The 24,587-nt window shown below is 45.4% G+C and overlaps 1 protein-coding gene across 3 annotated transcripts in view; it reads left to right on the forward strand.

Annotated features, from left to right (window-relative positions):
- Positions 1–24,587, forward strand: part of Lrba (LPS responsive beige-like anchor protein) — a 495,461-nt gene that overhangs the window by 464,331 nt on the left and 6,543 nt on the right. For all 3 annotated transcript variants that reach the window (XM_060378522.1, XM_060378523.1, XM_060378524.1), the window contains 3 exons: positions 6,241–6,408; positions 20,512–20,613; positions 22,944–23,140. In XM_060378522.1, coding sequence (XP_060234505.1) covers positions 6,241–6,408; positions 20,512–20,613; positions 22,944–23,140 — 467 coding nt within the window. The remainder of the gene's footprint in view (positions 1–6,240; positions 6,409–20,511; positions 20,614–22,943; positions 23,141–24,587) is intronic.

A 24,587-nucleotide genomic window follows, 5' to 3' on the forward strand; every position in this document is an offset into this window, starting at 1 on the left:
AGACACGCTTACAGAATAAATAATTTTCGTCCACAGGCAAAGCCATGGATGTGAATACCACACACAGATGTGTAGACAAATGGTCAAACATAGCAATATACTTTAAAGTTATTTTTAATTATTTAAAAGGTTTTCCTTCCAATACTGGAGGGACTCGTGAAGTCTGTCTTTCAGTTCTTCACAGAATCGTGTTGAAGTCACCACGGGGAAGAGCAGCCCACTTAGTATGTGACGGTGCCCTGTGAAGACACCCAGTGTGCACTGCCATGCGTTTGCGTGCACCACTCCAAGGGACGGGCCCAGTCAGCTTGGTGCTCGCACAGCAGATGGAGCCCAGGGGTTTCCCATGTCAGAGATCCAGGCTATTGACACATTTAATAGCATGTTTCTAAAGCATTTTAGAAACTGTCGGGAGAAGTTCGGTTTATAGAAAATATATAGGTTTATACATGTGTGTGTTTACAGACATGGATAAAGTCAGATATTACTTCACTCTAACCAGATCTGTGGCATGGCTTGGCTTGTTTGACTTCTTGGTGGTGCTGAGCACACTGTCCTCCACGTAGACACGGAAGAAGGTATCTCAGATGAAAGGAGGACGTGCACCTCACCTGTCTTGAGCAAATGCTGTGGAGTGGGAAGTTCTACCTAATTGAAGTTTCTAATTAAATGCTTTCCAGCAAGTCCTCTTTGAGGCTTGCTAATAACCCTTCTGAAATGTCTGTCCTTGCGCACTCTCGTAAGGAGGTGCCCTGAACAGTGATGGTTCTGCGTGGACGTCAGTGTGTTCCAGGGAGCCTGTTGGCACAGCTGAGAGAGCAGCAGGGACAGCGCTATTCAGCAGAAAGTTATAGAATAAGCCCTGAAAATTATTTGTAAAACATACTGGGTTTGTTTGTTTGCTTGCTTTTTTTTTTTTTTTTTTTTTTGCACTTTAGCAAATTGAATTTCATTTTCTTATAGTTCATGTCGCATAGGTTCATGGAGGCAAACACAGCGACGGAGCCTTTCTAATGATGTTTCTCTAGGTAGTCAGGATGTGGCATGGACTTTGAGAATGAACGCTCCACCAACAGTCTGTGAAGCTGCAGTTAGCTAATGTTTCTGAAGCTGTCCTTTTTTATCATATTGACGCTTGTGTTTTTATAATCTCATTGAAATGTATTCTTTTCCTCTGGCAAAAGACCTATAGCATTATTTGGTACAGCCTCTGCCCTCACAAGCCTCCAGGTTAGGCTGATACACCCTCTCATATACTTCTCTTAGTGGTCTTTTAGATTATTTACTGCTCTCACACTTTCAAAGGTGCCCTTCAAGTTTTCACAGTAAGTTCATCTATTCTTTTGGCTTATAGTTTTTACATTTTGACATCCGCAGAACGAAGTTACCACCTCACAGGTTTTTTGGGTGCAAAACAGCTCCATGATCCCTAATTCCCTGGTCACGGCATGTCACCTGCCAGAGTCACCTTCCCACACCCTCACATCCTGGCAGCCGCAGCCTACTTCACATCCCAGGGTTGGCCCTTGCCAGTGTATGTGCAGATGGAGTCATAGATTATGCCAGTCTTCCTCTTGGACGTGTGGAAGCTTTTGAATTCTTTGACATTCCCTGTTGTTCTTCTTGTAAAGGTGTTAAATACCAAATGTATATATCTGTAAGTCAAGCCTGACTTTCATACAGCACCGACAGTTCCCATAATTCCTGTGTCCACTTTTTGTTTAGAACTTACAGAATTCTTTGGTGTATAAATCATGGCTTCAGCTCCACAAAGATCTTATGGGGTGGACAGGTGTCCTTGTCCCATTGTCGCGTGCAATCCTTCGCCGATAAGGAAGACGCGGCAACCGAAGATTTGTCCAGCAGAATCTTTATTGTAGAGCTCTTGTAGGTAGATGGAGAAGGACCCCAAACCCCAAGCGCGCTCTGCTTAAATAGCCTGCAGGGCGGCGTGCTCGTCTGTGATTGGTGCTCCGCACAATACCCAATTAGCATGTGTTCTCTGATAGGGAGAGCACTCAAATCCGTATTAGCATCATGTGGCGCATGCGCCGCTGTAAGGCGAGTTCTAGCAAGAAGAACCAGGAAGCAGGAAGCCAGCGCCATCTCGTAATGGCGAATGCGGCTCCCGACATCCCATAGTTCAGATAATGAACTGAGAGATTAATTTAGACAGTGAAGTGACGTACTGAAATGTAACTAGCTAATGGTAACAGAACTGTGGCTTGGACCTGGCCCTTCTGACTTCATATGTAGCATCCTCTTTGTTACATGTTGGCTCACACAAATGTCACCATCGTTGGTTAATTTGGAAACCACTGTAATTTACAGCCCTAAGTTCCTGTGGGCCTGCCATGTCCCATTAGACTTAACAAAGTTGATATTTTCCCACTCCCTCCCAACAGAGACCTTGCAATACCCTGTTTTAAAAACGCATGTTTCTGTGCATGTAAAAATATTTCAAAACAGCATAATTTTAAACTTCATATTGATAGGACTGTTTTATAAAATAAAAAATTATATTTTCTATAAAAGTGCAGAAAAATGAATCTCAAATGAAATTTCTTGTATGTTCATTCTTAATGTCTTGTATATATACTCAGCTGCTAGTTTTACTAAAAAGTAATTTTAATGAGGAAAATAGGAATTTGTGTTTTTATGACAGTAGATAACATCAACTATTTTTTCCCTTAAGTTTGGTGGAGAAGCAAGGGAAAAATTGTATGATCAGTTAATATATAATGTCAAAGCCATCACAAGTGTTGAATTCAATTATATTTTAGCACATGAGCCAAAAAAATCCTTCCCTTATTAGATTGGGGAGGGGGGTACTGGGGTTGTAACAGGAAATTCTTGAAACATAAATCATGTTTTCAGGGCACAAGCAGAGCTGCGGAGGCAACACTAAACCTTCCCTGCCGTCGGGATCACTCTCAGGCCGCATTTAGATGCGGTCCTGCGGAGGCCTGCGCTGGGATCGGTTTATTTGTAGCACAGCTGTCAAATAAAACATAAACTAGGAAATTTGTTCTGTCAAAAAAGGGATATTCCAGTGTTTGTGGTAATATTTGATATTAGTGCGTGGAGAGGTGGGCTGCATTAAAGGAAACAAAAAACAAAGACTGAGGAACACTTACGAGATCATCAGAAAATAATTTACCGAAAAGAGCAGCAGGTATTTACACTGTGATTTATTTAGGAGGAACGGGCCTCCATATCCCAGCAGCGGCAGAGACCACGGGGAGGCTGCGGAGCAGGAGAAACCTGCGGAAAAGTGTGTGACCTGCAGAGAGCAGGTCTAAGCCAGAGCCACACAGGAAGCTCTTTCGCTGTAGCCTTGCTGTCTCCCCCCCTTGTGGATCTTTCCTCCAGTTTTTAGATGTTTCTTTTTGTAGAATACTTGGTGCTCTTCATCCCTGTGTGTCTGTCCACTTTATTTCAGTGTTTGTCTTCCCTTGAGACAGTCAAGGCCCTCCACTGTATATATGTGCACGGTCCTTACCGCTGTATACATTCAAGACAGCCTAAAGCTTGGCCCCTAGTTGATAGGAGGTAAATGTTGAAGTTTCATAATTTTGATTACTTCAGAGCAAAAAGTAAAGCAAAAAGTAGGAAGTTTTAGAAGAAGAAAACACAACTGAGCATTTATCTTCCTCACACTGATACTGGAAACAGAGCAATTGCTTAAGGAGAAATGAGGAGGGATCTTGGGAAACTCCGTGTCTGTAATGGATGCGGCCCACTCTCACAGCTCCATCCTCTTCCTGGCCCCTGAAGCAGCTGGAAATTAGGTGAGCTCCCCACAACCACTGCTTTTTGTGGGGCCTGCAGAGCACCAGGACCCAGGGCTCTCCGGGGGCTGTGTCCCTACCTCATTTACCTACTTGGCAGTTTCCAACCCCACGAAGCGGCTGGACTCTAAAATAGATGGAAGCCTACCCTGGGTGGCACGGTCATACCACTTTTGCAGTTCCCGAGCTCCCTCCATGCAGGCAGAGGCTAAAGAGGAAGACGCCGTGCAGGCTGTGGTAACCCTGGCATAACTGCCCGGCTTCTACCAGCAGCTGAGGTGAACTCTAATTACCAATGAGAGCGCAGCCCACTGCCCGACTTCTGCGTTCTGCCCCGAAAGATGTGGCATGACCATTTGCCACTAAACACCTTCACTTGAAAATTATCTAAAAAACAGCTATGCAATTTATATTTAATTTGGTCTTTTGACTTCTTTATTTTAAAATATTCTTTCTAGCACATGCCATGCTGATAAAATCAGGTGTCGTAAGTGAAGTGTTGTAGTGTCGATTTACAAGGTTAAAAAATGTTTGATCTGCCTTAATTGCAGCAGGAAATTTTGCTTTTTTAACTGTGATTTGTAATTGAAGTTAGTCTGGTTTTAAGGCTGGTAGCAGTGGCCTCTTCAAGCCTGTCGCTCATGAGTGAAAACATGCACTTGACTTCTCTCTGATGGAGACAAGTGTTTCACTATTTTATTCCTAAATTTGAACCATTTATAGTAAGTCTTAAGTTTGCTGTAATAAACAATTTAAAATTTTAAGTTAATACCTTATTTTTATTTATTTTCTTGAAAAGTGGCTGGGTGATGGAAACGCCTTTAATCCCAGAGCCCAGGAGACAGACACAAGTAGATCTCTGAGTCCAGAACTGTCCGGCCACAGAGAAACCCTTCTCAAAAAAACAAGAAGGAAGGAAGGAAGGAAGGAAGGAAGGAAGGAAGGAAGGAAGGAAGGAAGGAAGGAAGGGAGGGAGAAAGAAACTGGACGTGGTGGCTCATGCCTTTAATCCTGGCACTCAGGTGGCAAAGGCAGGAGGATCTCTGTGAGTTCAAGGCCAGCCTGAACTTACAAAGCAAGTTCCAACAAAGCCAAGGGTACACCGAGAAACCCTGTCTTGAAGAAAAAAAAAAAAAAAAGGACAAGAGAAAGAAGGAAGGAGAGAGGGGAGAAAAGGAAGAAAGAAAAGTTACTTCGATGCCAACCTTGGTTTTAAATATTGTTTTGTATGTTTTTTTCAGTGTCTTTAACGTTTGAGTCATCTTTTTGTCCTACTGACCTAACTTCCTTCTAAAGCCAAGTTTAATATTGAAGATAGACATCTCAACACTAGGCGGACTGTAGACTTTTCTACACTTATTTGTAGACTGTAGACATTTTTTTTTACAGCTTGAGCTTTTATTTTTTATTTTATTACTTTTTACAATTAATTCACTTTGTATCCTGATTGTACCCCCTCCCTCATCTCTTCCCAGTCCCACCCTCCCTTTCTCTTTCCCCCTATCCTGCCCCAGCTAGTGCACAGACAAAGAGGATTCAGGCAGTCCTGATGAGACTTGATAGGCTAGGGTCAGATGGGAGGGGAGGAGGACAGACTTTTCAAGAGAAAATGTTTGCTCTAAACCAGGGTGACACAGGGGGAGCCGCAGGGCCCTAACTGTTTAGACAAGTCTATAAATGAGACCACAGTCGGCCAAGCAAAAACTTTCCAGTGAGGACTTGATTTTGTTTCTGACACTGTTTCGTGGGCCACTCTTCTAAGTTTTCCCTGACCGTGTGTGTGGAGACTAGGGTCCTCTCCAGGGTCCTCGGTCCTTCCCAGTAAACCGCTGTGAGCTTGTTTTCATCATCCCCCCGGAGGAGTGCATCATTCAGAGAATTAGCGCAAAGAAGGACTGACAGGGTTGGAAGTGCAATCACGATTAACTGTTCCTTTCATCAAAAGTTAGTCGGAGAAGTCCTGGTTTGAAGAAGTAGGAACTCTCTCGAGGTGACCCAAGAACAGCAGAGCATAATTCGGGGAAGGCTGCGGTGGGCCGAGCTGTGCAGACTTTCTCGAAGGCAGCAGGCTTTGGTTTTGAGCCACAGAGTAACTCAAGAAAGTGTTAAATGGTTCCAGTGGAAGTGTTCTCCTGGGCCCGCTTTAACCAGTAAATATTATTCTTTTGTAATTTATAGTAGTTGTTTATAAGGGTATGATGTCCTCATCCTCAAGTATTATTTGTGGAAATAGTTTCCACATATGCCTTTTAAAAGTGTTATCACTACTCAGTTGATTGTTTTTTTAAACTATTATAGGTAGTATTTAAAAATAAACAATCAAAACCCCGCCAATCAGAACTTTCCAGGTCTGAGTTATTATGGCATCGCTGCCATGCAGATTCTGTATCTGATAGAAGTTTGCATTGTCTTTTAACTGCGCTTAAGGAAAATTTGTTTTATATTTCAGGAAAATTGATTCAAGTGGTGTTTGGCCATTGGGATGTTGTCACGTGCCTCACTCGCTCGGAGTCATACATAGGGGGGAATTGCTACATTCTCTCTGGGTCACGTGACGCAACCCTTCTTCTGTGGTACTGGAACGGAAAAAGCAACGGGATTGGAGATCACCCAGGAAGTAAGTAGACTCTCTTAAGTGAACTTTTCTAAGTGATGGAGAAGAGCAGCACTTTGAGAGGAAATGTTCTTTCACTATGGTGAGAACAGAGCTGAACTGTCTATCAGGCGTGTTCCACTTCTAAGCTGTAGTCTGCGGTGGCCTAGGTGGCATGAGGGCCAACACCTCACAGGCGCTGTAACTCACTCCTTCTCAGGCTGCCGTCATTCCGAGGCACAAGCGTTGGTACATGGCTGCAATGGCTGCCGCCAGCTAAAAGAGAGGTGTTCTCAGGAACAGTGACATGTAACGTAAAAAAGAAATTACATATCTTGTTTGTTGAATTCATGTTTCAAAAGAGAAAAAATAAAAGTTGCAATTTGGGAAATCTAGAGCTTTATACAAATTACGCTTTCATTTACATACTAAAGATAAAACTGGCCATAAAAGCCTAATATGGGTATTCAAATTGGCTGTTGGCTTCTCAGATGGGAAATGAAAATGTTCACCAACAGCATTAAACGTCTTTCAGAAACTGCACTGAAGGCAGTAAAACAACAACAAAAAATGTGTAACCATTTAAAATTGTAATTCACAGAAGGCAAAAAAGGAAACAGCCACCATTAAATCCAGTCGCACACAGCTGTAGCCAAGAGCTGGCTTTAAAAACACATTAAGAAGGAGGAAAAACAATTAAAGGGACCACCTGAAAAATGAGAATTTAATTAAAATGATTATGACAACAGAGAAGAGTTTGTAGATAGCTGTGGCTTTCTGTTTCATAAGGTCGACGTTGTGACTGTTCTTAAATAGTTAACCATTTCTTAATGGAAAGCTGGTTGCAGTGTTACTTGGTTAGAGAAGGCTCATGCTATTGTCTGAATACTGTGAGGCCTTGTGTCTGAGTGGAAGTATGTTTCACCCTGTCATATTTTCGATCAACTTCTCCATGTTGTGCAAAAATGGCTAATACTTGTGTGACAGTGAATACTTTGTTCAGAATGTTAATATTTATTTAGAAAAATGCAAAGTTTTTTCGAAACTTATTTTTTCTTCTATGTACTTGAGAGACTTTGCATTGGGTCATAAACAAACATTGTATGCAGTTGATGTCTAATGGGCATATTTGTGACCTTAATCAAAGATAATCTTCTATCTGACTAGAATAAAAAAATAATGTTGAAGCTCTGATACTGTTGGTGATCCAGTCTCATGGTCAGCAGGCTGTAGTGTGTTGTACCATGGGAAAGCATGCTTTGTCCTCCCAAACAGACTTCTCTGCTTTAGAGATAATTACAATCAACTTAAAAAGATTAAAAAAATCAGGGAATTTGCTTTTTATTCTAAGTCTGTACTGTATGGCCCTTGGCTTATGGTGGTGTTCTGATGCTCTTTCTTTCTGGCCCCTACACTGAGTGGCTACTTTCAGTTTCTTTTTTCCTGTTTCCTTAAATATAAGATTAAAGAAATTATTTCAGACACAGATAATACATAAATCTACCACTTTGTTATTTGTCTCAAAGAATTTAGGAAAGTCTTTTTCTTGCCTTAAAATGTTTTATGTACGTATAGCAATTTATACCCACAAAGACAGCTATCTGAGTCTTTGTTTTTCACCCGACCTGACTGCCTTCTCTGTGTTACGGAGAGTTTTCAGCAGTGTGTGCCCTGGGAAATCGCTAAAGCCTTTCTGGCTATTCCTACATGGAGTTGCTATGGCATTTCACAGATTTAATTATGTTTTAAAATTAGAAAACTTCAGGTTTTCAGAGTATTTTATATCTATTTACACATTAAATATATATGCTTGTATTTAAATATTTATTTAAGTACCTTACAAATTGCCCTAGAGATGGTTTGTATATGGATGTCATCTGAACAGAGAATCAAGAAAGAGTGCTGAAATACGGGGATTCATTGTGAAAAAAAAAAAATCGATTCCCGGCTCTGCTGTGGAAAGCAATGGCCGTACACAAGGCGCCCAGAGGACATAAATCACATGACCACCGTCTCGGCTACCTACGAAAATGTTGCAGTTCACACGCTGTGTCCACTCTTGCCTCATTGTCTGTAATATGTGGACAGTAGCACTTAGAAATGCAGGTGTTGCAGAGGGGAAATGTCAGAACAGCACATCTAACACAAATTTCAGAAAACTGTGATGTGTTTCAGCTAAATTCTCCGTCCTCATCCTTGCCGGCCCTTTTGTAATATCTGATGTCCCAATTCAATTTTGCCTTAGCTTTGAAGAATGAAATCTGAGAGAAAGACAAACAGGTACTTTGCTTACTATAAGAATTTACACACATTAAGTAGAAAGATGAAAAAGCTAGTGTAAGCCTTTAAAAACAAATTGCAGACAATCCAGACGGTTTCACCCTCCCGAAAGCTGGTCAGGCCGTGAGCAGCTGCTGAAGCCGCACCCCTCAGAGAAGCTTCAGGCTCCCGCAGCCCTCCCTGAGTGTCGGGGCCCGGAGAACCCCGTGAGGGCGGCCGGGCACTCCCAGCAGGCAGATACATAGCACTCAGCTTCAGTTCTTGCTGTACCTGAAAGAAAGAAAAGCACCCGTCGCTTTTTTCTGCCTTTTATAGTTCTTCCAGCTATTTAACTTTATTTACAATCCCAAGAATAGTTAATGATTTTAGTTGCAAGGATCATAAGCAGGAGCTAAATACCGTTTCCTTCAAATCTGGTAACCTTTGCTATATATAAGGTAGCGGCTGTGTCACTATTTTAAGCTACAATGTTAATATGTGTATTAGCTGGATAAAAATCAGGCTACCTCAACTTGGATGAAACCTGTAAATAGTATAATTTGGGGCTCTAAAACAACTCAGATGTTTTATGAAGCCTGTCTAGATTATGCAGCAGAGGCTTGCTTTCCTAGACAGGCCGTTTTTCACCTTTGGCTCTATTGTCTCGCGATAGTTCTCTGCTGTGGAATGCGGCTCTCCTGTGGGGTGGTGGAGTTGTGGCGCTCTTGGTTGTGGATGGCTTTTGTGACATCAGCCAGGATGGTTTCAGCGAGAGGCCTTTGCTGCCTCACCCCGATCCCCGCAGCGACAGGCTTCCCTTCCGAACACTGGTGACCGGCTCCCCCAGGTTCTGGACAGTGTGCTCCTTGAGTGCACTGCACTGGCGTTTAAACACTTCCAACTCTGGCGTGTGCTTGTGCAAACAAGATGAAAACATACAACAGTTACTGTTTATTCGCTGTTTTATATTACATCAATAAATCACAAAGTTGAATTTTAAAAACTAACCACATACGTGACACTTTCAGATTTCAAAGTAATTTTTTTTACAGCCACAGTCTGTTAGCTTTTGGAGCAAATGGTTGCCGACTGTGGGGTGTTGCTTAGATTTGTGTGTTCGCCATTCAGTAAAGTGCTTTAACATTCTTGCATTCTGGTTTTGATTTGATGGAAAGGTGGCATTTTTTTTCTCTTTGCAATCAGACATGCTAATCTATGTCAGCTTTCTCCTTATGGGAATGGCGTCTATGGGGGGGGTAACAAGATTCTGTTCTTTAGAAATATTTCAGCACCGCTAATTAGAAAGAAGATTTTATTAACCGTAAGGCTAGCACTAACAGACTGCAGAGCTGTTTTTAAAGTACTGTATGCTGAAGCTGCCCTGCTTTTTCTCCGTCTAAAACTTCATTTTGTCGCACTCCCATCAATCACTTAAGTCATTACCGTAAATCCTACTGTTGTTAATTTTGCTGGTATCACCCTAATGAGACGTTCCTGCTATAATTAAAAATGAATTCTAACTTTAAGGCAGTCTAAATTTTTTTTAATGAATTTAGAATGATCTTGCCCTATGACTATAAATACGGCTGATACACACATAGGCTACTCATCAAGTCTGTCGAGACATGGCGGTGTGACATGTCCAGGTGTGAGTTATTTACCAGTTGCCACCTTGCACGTGAGCTTATGCATATGTATATTTTATGCATATATTTAGGAATTATGTCCTTTGTATCGTAAAGCCTAATATGTTTGACTAAAGCTACTGATAAATCCTTATTCTTTGTCTTGGCAAACTATAGCAGCCTGTAGTCTGTGTCCTCTCTGTAAGTAGGTGGCCTAGAGTGCCATCTGCTGGACACACGGGGGAAGTCAGGACGTGGAAACACTGGGGATTTTTGTCTCTAATTGCCTGTGGTCTATTATTCCCGGGTCTCAAATGTCAAGAAATGTATGATGTGTTGAACCATGTATGTTTTTAGAAGGAAGTCATTTTGTTCTTCTGCTCCCACACTAAGCTGGAATTTGACTTTGCAATAAACGTTGCAGGAGAGCATGGTGTTTGCCTAATGCAACAGAGCAGCACAGTTTGTCCTGAGGTGCCTCGGCTTGGTTGGCAGAGACTGTTAAGGTGACGCCTAAGCTTGGGTTCGCTGTGCTCCCTCAGCTTTGTTTGGGAAGCAGTGTGTGGCCTTTGGTGTGAGGGGCAGGGCGGGGTGTGGCTCTTTGCAGAGGACAGCACTTCTTACATACGCTTCATTCAGGCCGAGTCCAGGGCCTTCCTGGCCTGCTGCGCCAGCTCGGAGTTTTCTGTATTTTCTTGTAAAATTCGAAGTGCAGGTTTGAAGCAGTATGCTGGCACTGTTGAAGTTCAGGCGACATTAAAATTACGTCTGTGACATTTTCCAGAAGGTCCAGGATGTTTAGTGCTCTGTGATGTAATGCAGGCCTCAAATCCCAGCAAAACAACTCTGTATTTACTTCTTGTAGCTAATAGTAAATGTGGTAAAAGGAATTATATTCATATGGCAAACGAATACAACCTTAATGTGCACCATATGCAGAGCGGTGATGTGCCGATATATCACATTTATTTACCTTGTTTGGTTGCAGAGAAAGATCACTCTACCATTCATCCCATGGGCTGTAGCCACTTAAATATGAGGACAGAGAGACTGATTTATACCCTCAAACTGAAATAGAGTATCTTCAGATGTAGACATTAGGGGCAATCCCAAAGAAAGTTGCACTCCCTTCATTTGAATTTTTATTTCAAACAATGGCTGAAGGTAATATGAGAGTGGCTGCCATTATACGGACTTGCAGAGCACTCAGAGCCCAGGTATTACCCTAAACCGTGACCGGGGCCCTGCTCCCTTCCTCACATGTAAAAGTAGGCTTTGTCTGCTGGAATATGGTTAGGCAATTGCTCCCCCATGAGGGTGGCATTACCGTAGCCTTACTATGTGTGCGTTCAGTGGAGACCGACCGCTGGGCCAACAAACCAATTTTCCCACCTTCCAGAAAGGCTTGTTTCACTAGCAAGATTGCAGGAGACCTGACGTGTCTGTGAACCTTGTGTTATGCACTAGGTATTCGTGAAGCTTTATGAAGAGCCATCTTACATGAAATAGCTTGTTTCTAAAATGGTTTCTTTTACAGAGAAATAATTGCCTACTTTTTCTAGCTACCTTAATTTTCACATGCTAGAACCACTACTTTATAGAGCTAATTAAAACTGCTAATTAACAAATTTTAGAATTGATTATATTATGGGTTTTTTGTTTGTCTTGACAATTTATTTATTTATTTTTTTGATCCAGGATCTCCAGTCGTCGGGGCTGGGCCAGGACACTGCTTCTCCTGCCCCCACCTCCCAAGAGTCGGGGTTACAGTGTGAACGCCCACATGTGGCAGTGGGCGTGCTCTTTTTAAGTGGCCATCACATAGCTAGCTGTCTCACTCAGCCACTGTTCTTCACAGTGAACTTTCTTACGTTATAACAGGTTTGCTCAGACTTCAAATTGACGATTGGAAGATTTTGTTTTGTAGAGTTACTTTATATGTGTGTGTGTTTTGCCTGCCTGTACGTATGTACCCATGGCATTGACCCCTGAGTGGAGGTAGAGGCGTTTGTGAACCGCAGTGTGGGTGCTGGGAGTCAAACCGAGGTTCGCTGGAAGAGCAGCCAGTGCCCTAGACCACCGCACCATCTCTCCAGCCTCAGGAAGTGTTTTTAAAATGAAGAAAATAATTCCCAGGATGTCAGGTCCTTTTATAGCTTATAACTACTGAGCATTCCGTGTTCATTTTTATAGGTTGTGGTTTTCTGTACCTGAGAAGATTAGTTAATTTATTTTTTTGGTGTGGTTTAGATCAAGGTTTTTTGTTTTATTTTGTTTCTTAAGACAAGGACTTACTCTGTAGCTTGGTATTCTAGAACTCACTGTAGACCAGGCTAGCCTGAACTCACAGACATGTGTGCATCTGCCTTCAAGGGCTGGGGTTAAAGGTGTGTGTCACTCCTACACCAGTGCAAACCGACATTTTTTTTAATAATTAAAAACTAATCAAAATGTGAAGTTGCGGATCTTGGTCCGAACCCACACCGAAGGCTCAGAGAGGACTGCAGAAGAGGAGGTGGAGACTCTGAGGGCAGGGAGGCTGCGTCTCCTCGTGACATCAGAAGCTGTACCCAGAAAGTCTCGTCAGCATGGTCACGCAAGTGTGAGCCAGGCAGGATGACACCAAGGGACATGCCAGGCTGAAAGGGGCCAGGCCAGGAGGCCTCAGCCCTTCACAGAGAACTACAGGCAAACTGAGCAAGTGAGGAGCAGGATGTGGGCCTTCCCAGAGAAGAGCACAGCGATTGTCCAGGGCCGAAAGGTCAGCCTGAAACATGCACACAAGTAATCCTGTGTGGACTCAACGTGTTACATTTAAGAATGTATATGTATGTACAAACCCACACACAGACACTAACAATGCAAGAGTCTCCAAGGAGGAGATAAACAGCACAGACCGTGGTGTGAACAAAGTGAAAAAGTGTGTGACTTCTACCAGAGATACTGCGTGTGTGTGTGTGTGTGTGTGTGTGTGTGTGTGTGTTATGAACCTGGAGGCCTATGTACTGATAAGCACAGGCAGTCTCACGAGGACTGACAAATATGTGTATCCATAAGGCCCATGTATCTGATTGCAAATAAGCTGGAATCACAGCCAGGCAAATGCCAGCAATGGTCATTTCAAGTTAGTGGGACTCAGAAGCAAGTTTTTACCGTCTGCCCAACTTACTAAGCTACCTGCACATGTTATAATGAGCATGTCATATTTGATAATGAGACAACCAGAGATACTTAAAAGTGGAAAATGCACCTGATTGTAGAAATACATGTACATTTCCTGCTCTTCATAGATGTGTAGATTGTTGGGGAAAGTTGTGAAATCTGAGACAAGGCAGAATATGAGAACACAGAGTGTAATTTTGAGGAACTAAGGTATATTACTCCTTGACAAGGAAGGAAAATAATAAGAACTATCTCTAATTGGCACTCCTGAGGCCCAAGATCAGAAACACCTTTTGTTGGAAAGGAGTTTTATAACAAAGTTGGGCGCACTCTCGCCTTCCCTCCCCTGCCCCCAGCCTTGCGGATCTGCTGACTCTCATGGGTGCTCAGGACTCTGCAGAGTGACGTAATTGTCACCATAGCCCCAAGTGAAAACCTCTTCTTGTCTTCACGGATGAAACTATGAAAGACGTTCTTCCTTCTGCCTGGCCCTAACGCCCTGAGTCTCTTTCCCAAAACTGTGGGTATCCTTACTGAACTGAGACATCACCAGGGCCAGGCACTGGATCTGCCTTCAAATTCAGACACTCTTGGTCACGATCTTTTGCTTGTGGTCCTCGGCATGGAACCCAGGACCTCACACATGCTGAGCTGCAGCCCCAGAGGCCTCTTCTTAGCCACTACACTGTACTACAGTTTTACTAGATTTAATTGGATTATCAGCAGTACAGAATTTGATGCACTCCTACCACGCAAGCACTCAGTATTTACAAAAGACAGAAAAAGACAGTTTTGTTACACTGATTTCTTATGGCAGTGCGTGTCATGATAGAACTGTGGGGTGTGAGTTTCCTTTCCGTGTGTGTGTGTGTGTGTGTGTGTGAGAGAGAGAGAGAGAGAGAGAGAGAGCATACTGCATGCTGAGGACTGAGCCCGGGGCTGGCTGTGCCCCACTCCCTACAGCAGTGTTACCCACAGGACTATACAAACCCCCTACTTAGCATGGTCTTAGAAGAGGGAGCCCAGAGCGTCCCCTGGCTGTCGTCCAAGCTCTCTTGCCTTCCGCGACACTCCCAGCGGTGTTTATAAAGGGGCTGTGGGCATTTTCTGCCGTGCACCCTTACTGCCTCTGTCCTTAGCTGACATAGCCTGCGTGCTTAACCACCCAGACATATTTTCACCAAAAGACAGTGATGGCTCAGAGGAGGAGAGGGAAAGAGAGATGAGAAAGATGGAATGATTAGAACAAATTTCAAATAATTCAGTTTTGCATAATTAAAAGGTGGTACAATTTTCACTGAAAAATTAGGACGTTAATGGAAAGGTTTATGAAACATTTATTAGGGGGAAAAGGAAACAATTATCAGCTGTTTTCTTTCTTGATTTACCTTTGTGGTGCGCCGCATGAGAAAGCCGAGGATCTGGTTTTCACATGAATGTTTTGCATTAATCAGTAGCAATTAATAGACAAACTGCATGTGTAAAATACAAGTCTGTCCTCAGGAGCAAGCCTAGGTCTGCTGTAGTGCGTGGCTTTTGTGGTGTTACAAACACTTGCACTTAAAACCTCATCGTGATTTTTGGTTTGTGAACATACCTAGATCTAAAGTGACTTGTGTTGGGTTTGTTTTAACAAAATTGCGTTTTGTATTGTATTTTAGGTTTCTTCAGATACACACGAATTCACTAGTGTGGGCGTTGTGTCACTGACGTTTCCTTGCAGATTCGTTAATGAATGTTGAGTGCTGACATGGCGTACAGAGCACTTGTAATGGGCTTGAATCTCAGTAGTGTTTGTAATCTTTAAACTTGGCAGGACTGTGGAAAGACAGACAGAACTTGATTTGACAAACACCTACTGTCTTATTTTTGTTTTGGGTGCTGGGATTGATCCGTGGGCCTTACACTAAATGCTCTAGCATTGAGTTGCGCCTCAGATTCCAGTGGCCACTGTAAATCAAGTCATTTCTATTTTCCAGTGTGTCACACACAATACCAACAGCATCAGGAAACTTTCCTGAGTGAAAGCCAGAGTGAATGGACAGGAGAGTGGGCAGTGGGTGTGCTGATTGTGACCAAGGAGCCATCCAGTAAGCAGTTTGTGGGGGAAGTGATTTTCTGTGTCTGAGACTGAGGCGAGGATGTGCAGAGGCCGCATGGTCTCCTGCCAGTGCCATGAAGTGGGTGTGGGCAGCATGGGCGCTGCCAAGGACGGTCTGTGCGCAGAGGCTACACAGAGGTCACGGAGGCTGGAGCGGCCTCCCCTCTGTCAGCCTGGGCTGCTGGTCTCATGGTAGCAGGAACTGAGAAGGGACCTTTTACATAGATTAGTGGTCTCCTTGGCTTTAATGGAGGTAAGTCACGGGAATTTTCTTTCCCGTCTGCTACTTAGAAAGAAGATAGTAAAGGAATTACTTTTTCTCTTTCAGTAATGAAATGTTAAGCTGTTTAGGCTCCATTTGATAAACATATTTATAAGGGGGACAAAGAAACACATTTAAGAATAAAAACATACGCCATTCTCCCAGTGGAGTTAGGTAACTCCTGCTTTGCACGTGGGCCCAGTGTACACCCCAGCTGGGTTGTGGAGCACCTCACCATGTAAATCTAAGCTGTTTCAAGCTGGGTGTGAGAGGGCACTCGCTGTTCTGGACGAGAAGAGTGCATCTGTACTGTGGCTGAGCCTGGGGCCCACGGCAGGCTTTGGGCTGTCTGTAATCTCTCTTGACCTGTTCATCTCTTCTCAGGCCATCCCTAAAGATGCAAAAGTCCCTTTCAGCTTTTGGTAGGATGTGCCTCAGTAGTCACAAACTGCTCTCACACAAAGAGTCTGTGCCTTTGAAGTACTTGCTCAAGCTTTTCAAAGCAGCCCTCGAAGTCTGTCCTTTCTCTCTTTTTATTTTTCTTTAAGAAGTTTGAAGTGCAGCTTCTTAAACTACCAACAAGATAAATTTTTCTCCCAGCATTACTGAAAGCCATGACGATTTTCGCACAGTAAGACTTTAAAGGGTTTAGAGGAATCTGCTGTGCTCTCTGGTCTGGCTTTGGTGGATCCTAGGTCCTGCCCTCTCAGAGAGAGGAGGCACAGACTGTCAGCATCCGTTAACAATGGAGGTTTTATCAGAAGAATTAGCCTGGTTTCTTCCGGAAGCCTTTCCCCCTTCTTCAGGTGAGGTTGGTGATGTCTTTAGAGTCTGAAATGGAATATGTGTGCAGAATCATATTCTTTGTACTCATGACCCCTGAGCCAGCCTGGCGTGAGCTGACAGGGAGGCAGGAGTGGCAGCTCTGGGCCCAGAGGGCTGCGCTTGGCTTTTCACACAGAGGTGGGGTGGGGTCTGTCTGCTCTTTCCAGTAATGTCACTGGCCCCTCTGCAACCCAGAGGATGATGTAGCCCCGAGTTGCTGCAGAGAGATGGTCATTGCCCTGGCCATAGAGACAGTGTTCTGGCTCTCGTCCCTCCGCCTTTAATCCTAATTTCCAAGTGACTCCCAGAATGTCCGCTGAGCTCAGGCAGTCTGTGTTTGTTTGGTTTAAATTCCCCATCATAGAATTGTACCAGTAATAGTGAAATGTTAATATTTAAAGCCCTCGGTTTAGTGGGACTTATAAAAAAAATCCAAGTGGTTTTTATTTTGAACATACTTTTTGATAAGGAGAAAGCGTGAAGACACTCTGCCTGGACTTTCAGGTAAGTGAGCAGAAGGGGCTTTTCTTCTTCTGGGTTGTAGATTTGGGAGTCAGCAGCCTTAAGCATTTGTTTCTATACGTTAGGCAGGTTGAGCATGGTTGGATTTTTATTGTGTTGTCATTTCTTACCACAACTGTAGCTCCTGAGAAGCACCTGGCTATGGCTCTAGCCTTACGCTTTTAATTTGTTGTTACTTGAGCTGGTGTTCTCAGGCCCGCCGCCCCCTCGTGTTTCCTGAACTGTCTAATCTGTTTCCTGGACTAGGAAACACTTTGCCGACAAAGCCCAGTGCTAAACAGTCCTTTAGTTAGAGTCAGACCGAGGAAAGGAGAGACTTCTCCCTCCTGGAGTTGCTCTTCACACCGATCTTCTGACTCGTGTCGTGAAAAATGGCTTGGTATATTTTGCATTCATGGAAGCTAGTATTTTGTAAGCAGAACAAACTAGTGAATTGTGTTTGCAAATAAGAATGTTTACAGCGTAACCCGACTTCAGAGTTCAACTCTTACATTAAAAAAAAGAAATTAGTTGAGATCAGCCGCCTTTCTCCCTCCACTAAGCTCCTGAGAAAATATTCTTAAATCCAGAAGACAAAAAAAGCATTGGCATGGCTACCTAAAGATATCTATCTGGCCCCTCTATAACCCATCTGTCCTTTGTTTATTTTGGCCGATATGTAGATTGCTTTCATTTTTCATTTATTTTCCCTCAGACCTTCACTTTCCACTCAGAAAAGAGTATTCAAGTTAAAACACAAGTCTCACCACCATTTAATCACTTGTAATTTATGGAAACGAGGAAGGAACAGTCACACTGACAGTGGATCCCTTAGATCGTACCGATCTTAATGGTTGATTTAAAAAACCGTCGCCAATAGAGAAAATTAGCGAGTGATCTCAAGAATAACATTATATGCTGTTTTTGTGGAATTTAGAGAATGGCACGGGGTGGAACGAGAGGACCATGAGAGGTGGCTAACATTAACTTTCTAAACATAGAATATTTACTTGGAAATCTCACTATTTTAATACAAAATCAAGTCATTAAAATGGGCTTGTATTGTTTGCCTCTTTGAACCCCGCCCCCAAATTTATGGACTTAAGGAGAAAAAGATCTATGATAAAGGAGAAAAAGATCTATGAAAAAGGAAGAAAAGATCTATGATAAAGGAGAAAAAGATCTATGAAAAAGGAATAGATTCCTTTTTGGTTTGGAAAATAGCAAGTGGATATTCTGTTAGGTATGTTTCTCCTGTATGTTCCAAACCTGAATTCAGACTAAACCAAGTCCCCGGTTCACCTGTCCCTGGGTGAACTGGGGACTTGGGCCATCACCTAATGTCTCCTTTCCTGCTCTAGGGATATGGACTAGCCTGGCAGCTGGGGCCTAGAGTACACTAGGCTAACACACAGTCCTTGTGGACTAAAATCTCACTCAGAATTTCTGATCGTCACCAAAGCCTCAAGAGATACCCTGGTGACACAGCTATGCCTTGACTCTCTGCTGGCCCCAGTGAGGGCACGAGAAACAAGCTCTTTTCTTATGAGCAGAGCCTTCTCTCTCGTCTTTTTGGGAGTCCTGTATCTTTTCAGTGAAGCCTGTTTCAGGCATGTGAACATAGTTGGCAAAAATGTTGGACAAGCTCATTGACCCTGAAAGCCCCTGCGTTAGAGGCTAGAGCAGCTGGGGCCTTGAGGCCACAGTGTCTGGCGGATTCTCTGACTTAGTGGGGCTCTTTCCTAGGAGCGAGGGATGGCTCTAAGGACAGCCGGTGTCAGACTGTTCTTTCCTAATGCTGCTCACAGTGAGCTACTCTCTGGGCGTATTTGCATCAGTTCTCAGCTGTGCCATGAAACCAGTTCACAACAGAAGAGTTAAGAATGCTGACAAGGGCTAGAGAGATGCCTCGGGGGTTAGGAGCACTGGCTGCTCTTCCAGAGGTCCTGAGTTCAATTCCCAGTGACCACATGTTGGTTCACAACCATCTATAATGAGATCTAATGCCCTCTTCTGGCACGCAGGCAAAGCATTGTAGACATAATAAAGAAATAAATCCTTAAAAAAAAAAAAAAATGCCTACAGGACCCTTCCCGTTAGTTATTTGCAAAGGCTTTACTTTTACACACTAAATGTAGAGGGTGACTTTAGTTTGTTTTGTTTTGTTTTATTTGGTTTGGTTTGGTTTTTCAAGACAGGGTTTCTCTGTGTGGCCTTGGCTGTCCTGGACTCCCTTTGTAGACCAGTCTGGCCTTGAACTCACAGAGTTCCGCCTGCCTCTGCCTCCTGAGTGCCGGGATTACAGGCGTGCACCACTTCTGGGTGGAGTTTAGTTTTAAATTGGGCCTTTCTGGCTAAGTACAGAAGCCTCTGTGTCCTTGTGGCACCAGTTAAGCCACAACTGAAGCCTGTAATAGTGTCACTTGTCCGAGCTGTGACCAGTTTTTCCTTCATGACACAGAAGCAGGGCGAGTTCTCTCTTCTCTCCTTTATTATAAGACCCCCTTATTCCCCCTCTCCCCCGAAACCGTTCCTCCAGACCATCAGGAGAGATACCCAGGGCTCCACTGGTCGGCTGGAATTCGGGCGGGTACTCTGAGAGAATTACACACCAGAAAAAACTAAGATGTTAGGCGTTCTGGAGAAAAGCTGCTTGGAGCCAGGAATCTCACTTGAGGTTGATTTACTAGGCCAGTTACAGTCATCCACTGAGGAAGAGGAGACACCCGACTTTGAAATGAAAATTAAGCCTGGCTCTTATGTTATAAAAGAAAATTTATTTTATTTAGTTTTGATCATTTATTATAATAATTTTGGAGAGAATTTCAAGTTACACAAGCTTAGATCAGAACTGGGAACAAATTATTTCAACTCTTTCCATGTGCTTGGAGGAGAGCACTATGGCTAGGTCCATAAAAATGCAGTATCCATTGTAAAGTGCAAATGCAAGAGCCCTGAGCAGAGCTCTGAGGCTTCAGAGTGGCCGTTCTGACTGAGTAGTAATCCCCTGAGATGCAGAGAGTGTGGGATGGCTAAGCGTCTCAGTTGTTGCCTTCATCTAACTGTGTGAGGTTTCTGTGGGTTTGTTATAACCAAGACCCTAATTTTAGAATCGCCCATCTACTTGAAAGGCTCATTCTCTGTGTGAGAAAAGTGAAGGATGCGGTTTTTACCGTTTTTAGCTTTGAGCTCTAAGCTGTTGCTGGTAGGTAGTCACAGAAGGGAGAGACGTGGACTGTAAAATCAGACTGTGGCAAAGTTTAGTCCTAAAATAAATTTTGTGCAAACTGAGAAGTCCACAGGCGTCGGCACGGATGAAAACAGACAGCGAGTTAGTTCATCGTCGTGCCCCGGGACGGGCTTGTAATTGTTTGTCCTTGTCCTTGTTAAAGGCGAAGCCACCACTCCCCGTGCCATCCTCACGGGCCACGACTACGAGGTCACCTGCGCTGCCGTGTGTGCTGAGCTGGGCCTGGTGTTGAGTGGCTCTCAAGGTAAGGCTGCCGTTGCCTCAGTGTCCGCTTCTCCTGTCACGTGTGAACAGAAACGGAGCTGGCTCCTGTTCTCCAGAGCTGCCGTCTGTTATGGCGGCCATTCCGGGTTAGTTAAAAGTAGACACACTTAAAAGTCACATTCTTCAGGAGAAACATGCTCGGGGGCTCAGCCCAAATACAGCCGGAACAGAGGCTGAGCATTCCCATCAGGGCCAAGCCGGGGTTCAGCACCCCGCGCTCAAGGACTCAAGGTACAGACAGCAGTGGCACTCTCCTCCCCGTGAAGCAGGAACAAGGAGCATCTTTGTCTGGCTATTTCTCTGACCTCCCGCAGGCCGAATGGAAATCCTGACCCAGAGTTTATTTAGTGTGTGGCCTTGGCATGTGTGGTGGGCAGATGAAGTGTGAGAATTGTCCCTTCTCCCCCCATGTGGGTCCTGGGGCTTGAACCGAGCAGCAGCAAGCAGCAGCAGCAAGCAGCAGCAGCAAGGCCCTTGTCCTGCTCAGCCATCTCCACAGCCCCTATCCCACTTGGCTTGCAGGGATCCAAGCTGGGCCGGCCTCGGGTGACGGGATGGAAAGGCCTCCAGCTGGTTTGTTAGTGTGTCTGCTGCTTGACTGTCCTGCACTTAGTTCAGATGTACCGAGGGCCCTTCCAAGGTCATGAGCAGCAAACGAGGGTCTGCCAGCAGAGCGGCTGCTGCAGCTCACTGTCTCCCTCTGCCCTAGCACTCTGTCCCTCTCTCTCTGCTGAGGACTGAGCACACAGGGCTCCTAACCATGTGTGCTGTAAGCTCAGAAGCAGAGTATCTGAGTCTCCATGTCTGTGGCTTCAACTATGGCAGTAAGCTAACCAGGCAGAATGAATATTTAAAGTTTTGCTTTGAAAAGTAGAGTTGGTCAAAGCAGTGAAAAAGTATGTGATTTCTCAAATTACCTAATCCACATTAAACCTTAAAATCAACTGCTAATTCTAGACCATCCTTTTTGCAAAGTAAAAGGCCATGCAAACAGATATCACACAGAATTATCTGTGACAGTGCCTCAGTGGGAATTTTTTTTTATCATTCTGCCACAGCCGAAAAGTTTTTGTCAAAACACTAAAACAGCCAGGCAAAGCACACACTGTGGAGGCGAGTTCAAAGCCAGCATGGCCTACACAGTGAGTGCTAGACGGCCACAGGGCTTGGCCCTGACTGCATTTTGAGACCTTGTCTCAAAACCAAACTAAAAGCTAAAAACACACTCAGCTGTGCAGTGCCGCATCGCTGTGAACAGCTCTCAGGACAGTGAAGAGTGCGCACCGCTTTCTTGTCTGAGCTTAGGCATGCTTTCTGCGCCTGGGCTACCACCATCCTCTTCTGCCTGGGCTGCTCCCTTCCTGGCTGACGCTGCGCTGTCCACACAGAACTCCATTCATCCGCGCTGCTTTAGTGAAGTTCAGCGCTGTAGACCAATACCCTGTTCTGGTTGTCTTCTGTTAGGAAATGCCCCGTGCCTCATCACCATGAATCAAGGAGGCAGCAAAGCTGCTGCTTGCTGTCTGGGTAGGACCCGGACAACAGATCCTGGCTACTCGTGTGCCTTGAACGCTATGACTGGGGGGCCTCTGAGTGCTCAGCCGCTATTAGACTGGAAAGCTAGCTGTGAAGTGTGCGGTTATGGAGCTGATGCTGTTCAGGGCCTTGTAACTGAAGTCCATGTGTGCCGGAACTGTGTAAAACAAAACACGTGCCTGTGCTAGCTGTGTGGGAGAAGAGGAAAACATTTTAACGCTTGGTGGCCTAACAAAAGCAGCCATGTGGGCAGCACCCTCCCGCCTCTCAACACTCAGCACACTTTTTGCCTCCTTAACCTTGCATGTGGTGAATCTCCAGTAGAAGCGGCAGCTCAGGTGTGCTTGTGGTGGGGGCGGGGGTCCAGCAGTTCCTGTCCTCGGGGTTCTCAGCCTGGAGTGCTCTAGGGATATCGGGGAGTAAGCTCACTCAGTTTCACAGTGACGGGGAACCTGTGTGGACTTGGAGGTTAGGTGTTACCAGGGCCTCCGATTCAGAAAGGAGGTGTGAGCAGCGGAGGGAAGCCAACACTGTCCAGGGAGGGTCCCTGTGTGCCTGCTTTGGCCCTCAAAATTGTCTTCCTTTTGGAGTTCTAGCATCTTCTGCTCAGGCCTGTGAACAGCTGGACCATGGCTGTGCAGCCAGCTGATCTCCCTAGAGGCCTTCATTCCCTGATAGTGGGGCTTGAACCCTGGGCCTCACGCTTACACAACCATGGCCTGCATGACCCTGTCTGCGTCATCACAAAATGTTGCCTCTTGTTCCTTTTCTCAGAAGGACCATGTCTCATACACTCCATGAATGGAGACTTGCTAAGGGCTTTGGAGGGCCCCGAAAACTGCCTGAGACCAAAACTCATCCAAGCATCGAGAGAGGGCCACTGTGTCATCTTCTATGAAAACGGCTGCTTCTGCACCTTCAGTGTGAATGGGAAGCTGCAGGCCGTCGCTGAGACAGACGACCACATACGGGTGAGTGCTGCAGGCTCCGCAGACTGTCGGTTTTCCTGGTCAGGGGTCAGAGCTCAAGGAAGAAACTGCCGGGGCCTCTTTCCCGCTAGGCAGCACGGAGAAGCCCAGAGTACCTTGGTGAAGGCCACTGCCTTCCCCGTGGCCTTGTGCGGGGAGCACCCACCGAGGCCCATAGCCGGCCTGCCCACGGCGCTTCTCCGTGCTGCCTAACTGCCTTTGTCCCCAAGGCTCACTGTGCACCAAAGCCGAACTCCATCCCTCCCACACTGCTTTCTCTTCCCGTCCGAAGGGTGACACCAAAGAATGAATTGTCCATTTCTGGGGTCAGCTGCTGGCATCTGCCCTGACGTGCTGGACAGCTGGGTGTAGCTTGCCTGAGCCACCTCCCCTCTGTCTGTAAGCAACGTTCAGCTAGTGGGCAGCCTGGAGCCTGCCGTACTTCTCAGGCCAGCCCCACCGAGCCGGGAGCCTCTTTGGGGATGATTTTTAAGCTCCCTTCCTTCCCACCTCCAGCCTCTCCCTGTGGTTTCTAAAATGGGAATGGAGGTGACGTGACCCACAGTCCAGGAGGACGCTTAGGTGGCAGCAGAGTCCTGCACGTCAGAGGGTAGCACAGCTGGCTTCTGCGCCGCTGACGCCTCCCGCACTCCCCCACTCGGCCACACTCGACACAGCATGAGCGGTGCACAAAGGCAGCACTGGCCCAAAGCCTGGGCTGCTCTGAGGCTCCAGTTCTCAGGCCAAGAGGCCACTTCTCCTCTCGTGCGCTGGTTGTCCGAGAGTTGCCTCCAGCCCAGACGCCTGTGCGCAGGCGAACTCACTCTGCTTTTATTTCTCCCTTACTTCCCACAATCCACCGTTTAAGCCAAGCACACATCGGAGGCTTCTCCCTCCTTTACAACAGTAATGTTGATAATCTGTCACTTGGAGCTGTGATTACGTTGTCAGCTACACTAATAAATCTGTGAAATCATTTGACGCTGTTCCGGCTAGAACAGTTTCTGTGGCGTTCCAGTCAGACCAGAGGCTCTGGGAAGGGCCCGAGGCAGCGGCAGGGCTCCTGAGGCTTGTTCTCATGCCCAGGTCTCTCCCCGGTACCCCGAAGCCATTGTGTTTTCCCTGGGAAACTCCCTACTGGATTTGAGGCCTAAACAATGGTTGCTTTCCCCAGACTGCCACACTTTATCACACTAACCTGTAAGTGGCAGCCACATGATTAAAGCGAGTTAGCCTGGCAGGCGCCCGCTCTGTCCCAGGCTCCAGAGACTGGCACTTACCCAGCTCGCTGTGTTAGCAGGCAAACCAGGAAGCTGCAGGCTGGGGACCCAGGCCGCACAGAGCTGAAAGGACTTAGTCACCAGCCAGACCCAAACTGTCACATCTTTGAGGTACCTGGCAGCCTGGCAACGTGTGCACTAAGCGGGGTCCCCCTGCCTGTGCCAGTGCC

This window comes from Meriones unguiculatus, chromosome 2 (genome assembly GCF_030254825.1).
Source record: "Meriones unguiculatus strain TT.TT164.6M chromosome 2, Bangor_MerUng_6.1, whole genome shotgun sequence".
NCBI lineage: Eukaryota > Metazoa > Chordata > Mammalia > Rodentia > Muridae > Meriones > Meriones unguiculatus.